Source organism: Lagopus muta, chromosome 1 (genome assembly GCF_023343835.1).
Source record: "Lagopus muta isolate bLagMut1 chromosome 1, bLagMut1 primary, whole genome shotgun sequence".
Classification (NCBI taxonomy): Eukaryota; Metazoa; Chordata; class Aves; order Galliformes; family Phasianidae; genus Lagopus; species Lagopus muta.
The window spans coordinates 43,732,580-43,739,417 of NC_064433.1; the positions used below are offsets into that span (position 1 = coordinate 43,732,580).

The following is a 6,838-nucleotide window of genomic DNA, read 5'->3' on the forward strand; positions in this document are numbered from 1 at the left end:
AAAATGACATGTAAATCATTGTGTTCCCTTAAACTTTCCAAGCATTTATATACAGCGAGGTCTTCATCAATCCATGCCTGCATCGAGTGTTCCCTAGTGTCATGGTGCCAATGATACTTTCAATCCTTTGTAGTACCTACTTTACATCTACTGTGAGACAAAAATAGTTTAACTGGTCCTGTGTAATCACGACAAGAGATTAATTAAAATGCCAAGATAGGAAACAATTTATTATAGAGAGAAGAAAAATTTCTCATCCAAAATATAGAAATCTGTACAACTTTGCCACAATCAATATACATGAACTGTACAAATTTACACCAGTTCATAATTTACCAAATAAAAGATGACTAACAAAGTTCACAAAATAGATGGTGGTTTGTGGAAAAGACTTTTACCCAATTAAGAACAAGGAAATTACAAACCAGACCTCCACTTTCTAAAAATAAGAAGTTTACTCAGTCTTAGAAAACTACAAGCTAGCAAATGTACAGATAGCTGGCTGGTGCTAACACCACAGTTCAGACAGTGTCTTTATATGGTCTTTTTTTAAAGCCTGTTGCCATGGCAAACTCTGATCACTTGCTACTTCTGAGGCCAATGTAAAGATCTGACCATTTCCCCAGGTCATACTTACTAGTTTATCTTATGTACATTTATACACAGTTGTAAGTGCTAGGTAAAAGTCTGAAAGATAAAATTTCCAGTACTATTGTGTTCATAACAGTAAGTCTTGTTACTGAGCTGCCAAAAATGCTAACAATTAATAAATGTAATAGTGCAAATTGACTCTGCAAGACATACTGCAGAGAATCACTTTATAAATACAGATTGGAGTCGAAAGAATTGGTGTAGAAATTAAGTAAGATGTCTTGGAGAAACTGACCCTTCCTAGATCTTCTTCACTCCCTAGCAAGTTGTAATCATTTTGACTCACAGGCTATTAAATCACTGAAAGGTACTGTCCAAACTATGGCACTGTCACTTTAAAGAATACCACTAACGTGTGCCAGATCTTCACAGCTGTGACATGGTTTAAATTCCATAATCCATCCCCTAGAGGTGCCCACCCAAAGTAAAAACCAAACTTATCCATCCATTTTAAGGTGATCCATCCACTGACTATATCTTAACCCGATACAGTCATCATATTGTAGCTTTTGGAAGGGCTAGTTCTGCCCAAGAGAAGTTCCTCCTTACAGCTTATTCTGCTGTCTACCATTTGCATGTTGGTGTTATTTTGGCTACCTCCTGCTGGTGCAGCTTCATACAGCACACAGATCGAGCCATCCTCTCCAATACGATAGGACACTTCATACGGGTCAACCCATAGAGTGAGTTCGCTCGGAAGAAGCTGGAACAGTTCCTGACTGCTCAATCCAATCCGCTGTGCTGCCTGTCCAATGAGAGGATCCATTTTATGGTTGATCCGGATACATCGGTAACCTGATCCCTTGCATGGCTTTTCTGGGAACCAGTGGTGCTTATAATGTTCTATAAAAAAAAAAAACAAAAAACATTATCCTCCTTAATTCTGCATTCAAAAAAGAGCACACTGATTACTGTTGTCTTACAAAGTTTCACAACTGTAGGTGTCGAGATGCTTATTTTAGGATCAGCTGATTCGGAATATCATTGTGGTCTCTCTCTGCGATGATTTACAGAAGTGCAGCATCCCATCGGGAGCACTCATGTACGCTTATTGTTTTGTGTTACCATACAGAGAACAATGTCTGCCATCTGAAAGGAGCGAAACAACTTCCTGGTATTCATCAAAACGACTGTAACAAAGTGCTTACAAAGCACTTTGAAAAGCACCATGAACCGAGAAGCACCTTTTCAGCATAAATTTTGCAATTATGCCCATGCCTTAATTCTTCAAATTCTAGGAGCACCTAAAAATGATCAGGAAAACAACTGGGCGACATATATGGGCTCAAGTTCTTCATCCCAACTATCTTTTCAGACTATTTTCCCAAGTGAGATCTACTGCTTAACTTACCTTCGGAGTTCTATCCCACCCAGTACCCTGCAACCACTTGTGGCACGAGGTACCAGCCACCGCCAGGCAGCCTAGGACACGATTTGGGTGTTACCAGCCCTACGGGGCAGCGAGAAAATTATCGGTATTTACTCCCAAACCGACTTTTAGGGCGAGTATAAGACGTTCCCAGAAGAGGAACTGAGTCACACAGTCTATTTCACTCGACAAAAGAGCCATTTAGGAACATTTTCCCTGCCGGACACGGGACGACTGGAGCTGGAAGCGCGGGTTGCTCCGAGCGCTTTGTCTGCGGGATGTGCGCGGGGGGTGAGCGCACCGCGCCAGGAGCGCTTTGTTTACAGCCCCCTCCGCCGGGGAGCGACGCGGCAGTGCCGAACGGCGCCAACAGACCCCGCCGCCCCCACACCCCCCCCCTCGACCGCCACCGGCGGGGCGCGGCGGGGCCGGGCTCGGTTTTCCGGCCCCGCGGGAGGCGCGGCTCCCGCCGCCCTCACCTGCCAGCAGCTCCTGCAGGCTCTGGCTGAAGGTTTGCAGCTGCCGTTCGTTCATCAACCCCTTGGTGCGCAGGAACTTGGAGATGAAGGCCACGGCCGCGGCGATCTCGCGTATCATGCTGGCCCGGGTGTACAGGGCGGGATGCATGGAGGCGGCGACGGCCGGCAGCCAGCTCTCCGGGGCGGCCGGCGGGCACCCGGACGGGGCGGCGGGCGAACGGAGCGGAGCGCGAGCGGCTTTAACTGGGTGAGGAATGGGTGGTGGTACCCAGATCACATCCCGGGGGCGGCAGCCTCCGCCTCCTCCTCCTGCGGCAGGGGGGCGGCGGCAGCAACAGCGGCGGCCGCGGCAGCACTCCACGCATCTCCTGCTGAGAAGGGCGAAGGGAGCCGAGCGCCTCCCGCCGCCTCTTATAGCTACGGCCGGCCGGAAGCGACGTCGCAGCGCCGGGGGCGCGGCGCAGCCAATCGGACGATCGCACCATCGTGACGGCGGATGGAAGGCGGCGCCTGGAGACGGGGAGGTGACGTAATCGGTTGTAAACAAATAGAGCGGGGGCGCGCGCGACGGGACGCGGGGTGCGCGCTGCGCGGGGGGCCTCCTTCCGCCCCCGGGCGCCATGCAGACAGCGGCAGCGCAAACGCGCGGCGCTGGGCTCGGCCCCGCGCTGTATCTGGGGAGAGCAGCGACACGTCAGCATGGGGCGGCCCGGGCCGGCACAGGGAGTGGGGAGGTGTGAGCGCGCAGGCGGCGGCGGTGCCGGCGGGGCGCTCGCTGCGCGTGCTCGGACACGTCTCCGGGCACGTCCCCCGGCGTGACTGCGGGCTTGTCCCCGCGCGGGGCCTGCTGTTCCCCGCTGCCCTTCTTCCCTCGGAGCTGCGGTGGGTACCGGCGTCCCAGCCTGTGGTCCCGTCACTGCTCTGCCCTCTGTTGAGCGTGCCCTTAGTGCCCCGAGGGGCTCCCTGCAGGGGGAGAGGAGCGAAGCCACGCTGTTGGGCGGTCCGGGGGACCGAGCCGGAAGGCACGCTGCTCTTCGTGGGAAGAGCCTTCCCACGGGGCCGGACCGCAGCCCTGGGCGCCCAGGAGTACCCGTTTTGGTCTTGCAGGCGTTTCCTGTGCGCTGCTAAACAGCACGACTTTCCTTTGTGCAGTCCGGAGACGAGAGGCTCCCGGGAGGCCCCACTGCAGCCTTCCACTACTTGAAAGGAGCTTATAAACATGAGGGGAAGACACTTGGTACATGGACTGATAGCGACAGGGCCAGGGGGAGTGATTTTAAAATAAATGGGACTTAGGTCAGGGAGTAGGAGGCGGTTCTTTACCTGAAAAGCTGTAAGGCAGTGGCACAAGTTGCCCATGGGAGCTATGGGTGCCTCATCCATGGAGTTGGCTGTGTTGAAGGCCAAATTGGATGGAGCCCTGCACAGCGTGATCTGTTTAAGTTCCTCCCACGGCAGAGGGATGGAACTGGATGTTTTAAGGTCCCTTCCAACCAAAACGATTCAGTGATTCTGTGATTCTTACTTGCAGTTACCCCAGCCTTTGGATTGCTTGCTTTGCATGGGGGTAACACGGGCTGGTTGGGAAGGCTGGAACATGTTACTTACCTGGCAGTGGCCAAGAATAGGGTGAAGCTGCAGTCTCCCCAGTGCTATGCTTCTCCTTTTTGCACAGGAGAGATAAAAGCAGCAGCAGAAATTCTGTATTTTTGTTTTTTGGGTTTTGTTGTTGTTGTTAGAACTACAAAGTGTTAGCTTCATTTCATTTATCCCCTTGGGCATATACACTGCCCTTATGCAAAGGTGCAAATAAAATGCTTGTTTTTGTATATATGATGTATTTACGTGTACAGCACTTGCAGTCAGAGATCAGATATCCAACCATTAAGGACGCGTGAAAAGTCCTAATATTTCTTTATCAGTAATAATAATTTAAATAGAGGATAAAAATACACCGCTTTTGCTTGTGCGGTGTTAGGGATGAATCTGAATAGCACAGTATTTTTTTCTGCACTCGTGAGCTATTCTATCTCAGAGCCTCTGTCTCAAGGGACTATCACCTTGACTGTCTATACACAAGGGAGATGTGCAAAACACCTTCAAGAGATAATCCTGGGAGCTTAAATCCACAGCTTTACTGCATGCTAAAAATCTTGGTGTATGTTTTAGAGCACAGTCTCATCTGTTGTTCCCCCACTAACCTCTGTATATTGCATTAATGATCCATGAGCTGTCCTGTCCTATGAGGAGGGAGGAGCTGACAAACTGACCCTCTTCTTGGTTCTCTACAGATGCTAACTATCCCTTTTTCCCCATTGCTTCCCCAGAGTATGTAAAGTGCATTCAGAGCAGCCATTTTTGATCTGTTCATAGCTTGGAATTTGCTGTTCTTTTTCAAGCCTCAAAGCAGCAGATGATTTTTCTTCACAGTGAGGTCCATCGGCCCTTTGTTCTTGTGCAAAATCAGCATCACGATTATGAAAAGATAACTACTGAAAGTACTTCAACAGAAAAGAGCATAGAATGAGCACAGCACTTGCCACCTTTTTTTGGATCTGAGCTTCATCTGGGCCAATTTCTCATTTCTCTTGCTTAGTTCCAAATGGAATCAAGCTCAGGAGGAGTTTCAGAGACTCCAATGTAGATAAGTTGTCTTATGCAGATGCACCCCCAAACAGGTTTAACAAGCTCTCCTCATCACAGCACAGCTGTTATGGACAGCAAGGCTGCGCAGATCGGGTTTGAATCATCCCCTTTGAATTTTGCATGAAGAAAATGGTAGCATGCTCCTTATCTCACACTCTGTGATAGGGAAAGAAATGTAAAGATTTCCTTCAAATGTCCTGCAAAGTTATTAAACTCAGACCATTTGCCAATCAAGAAGTTCTGTTAGTTTCTGTTACTTCCAGACAGTTACAGCCTGTAAAAAGAAGGCCTTGTCTATGAATGAATAAATGGCTGTGCAGATCCAGTAGTGAGGAATGTACTACCCTGGTGTTCTTCCTGCAAAGCCAGCAAGGAATTCAAATGTAACTTTAAGAATAAGGTTCTATGAGATGCCCACCAGCAGGACCCCGTCCCGGGCCGTAGGAGGGAGCAAGGTGCCAGGAGCTGCTTTTGCAGAGAACTGTCTTGTTTTCCCAGTCTGGCCAAGCCTGCCTCCATCTATGGAGAATAGGAAAGCAGCTGGTGCTGCTTCCTGTCTGAGAAATGCTCCCAGAGATCCTCATCTTTAAAGTATGCATGCTGTTAGTGATGATGAAGTCTTTGGCATACAGCTCACAGCATCAGGGAAAGCTGACTTTCCTTGATAAGACTTCAGTGGAGAACGCCAGAGAAGCCGGTTATACCTTAGGATGGCTGCTGGTTTATTCCTTAGCTTCCTGCCAGAATACCGTGTTTTACTGACCTACTATTTCGCTCTAAACTTTTTTAGCACCAGTACATCTTGGGGAACATGTACAGGTGTTCGTCTCTGCTCTAGCATCTCCAGACATAGAGGAGGAAGCTTGGTCAGTAGTACAAGACGCTCACGGATACCTTGACAGCAAGGCACTGAAGGGGATGAATGCAAACATTTAACAACTGCCTTATTCATCTGATCTGATACTTTAAATGAAGCAGTGGCCCTAGGGAGAGAAAATAAAGAAAAGAGTTTGTGATCATATAATTAAAGACTGCGTCATAATGTGCACAGAAGGGTTGAGTTAAGGTTGTACTGGCAAACCAGCTTCTGATATTTCCTAACTTTTAAGCAATACACTGCAACCTTTACAACATTTCTTTCATGTTGTCTTTGCAAGCACTGTTTCTCACTATTGGTTTGGTGGGAGCCCAGCATTTTAGGAGTTCTGTCATCTTGGAAACAAGTAATACAAATACAACTTTTATCTGTGCCCCCCATTCACGTACACACCCTGTAACTATTGCAACATGCTCTTTTCCCAGCTTTTTCTGAAGGAAACTATGGAATGCACTTCATGGTAAGTGAGAAGATCCAAGAATTCAAAGAAGAAGAAGGAGAGTTACTTGATTTTTTAATTTGTTCTGGTTCTAGAACCTGAACTAATGCATACTTGTTTATGAAAATAAATGCGCTGTATGTGCAGTATAGATAATCTTCCTGTTTGGGGAAGTATTCTTGACAGAATAAAGAAATGTAGGAAAGTCTGAAGGAACATTGAACTTCTGTTCCAGAGACAGAAGTTTGTAGGATTTGTGTCCAGCACTGCATATCCATGTGCAGCTTCCCCAGAGCCCCAGCGCCATACCAAGGGCTCCCACTTTGTCCTGCAGTTTCCAGTGAGGCCTCCATCCAGCCACAGAGGTCCTGGAGTCC

At 48.3% G+C, this 6,838-nt stretch overlaps 1 protein-coding gene across 1 annotated transcript; it reads right to left on the minus strand.

The window, feature by feature from the left end:
- Nucleotides 1-203: 203 nt before the first annotated feature.
- On the minus strand, nucleotides 204-2,893 carry BTG1 (BTG anti-proliferation factor 1). The gene is made up of 2 exons (XM_048934301.1): nucleotides 2,500-2,893; nucleotides 204-1,494 (listed from the first exon to the last, which is right to left on the minus strand). Exons 1-2 carry the CDS (start codon nucleotides 2,645-2,647, stop codon nucleotides 1,130-1,132), a joined length of 513 nt encoding a protein of 170 aa, XP_048790258.1. The 5' UTR covers nucleotides 2,648-2,893; the 3' UTR covers nucleotides 204-1,129.
- Nucleotides 2,894-6,838: the final 3,945 nt, after the last annotated feature.

Bases quoted from the DNA above. Each gene is read 5' to 3' on its own strand.
- BTG1 (XM_048934301.1), bottom strand. From the start codon at position 2,647: ATGCATCCCGCCCTGTACACCCGGGCCAGCATGATACGCGAGATCGCC. The intron at 1,495-2,499 runs GTGAGGGCGGCG...TTTTTTTTATAG, and splicing joins CCTGCAGGAGCTGCTGGCAG to AACATTATAAGCACCACTGG.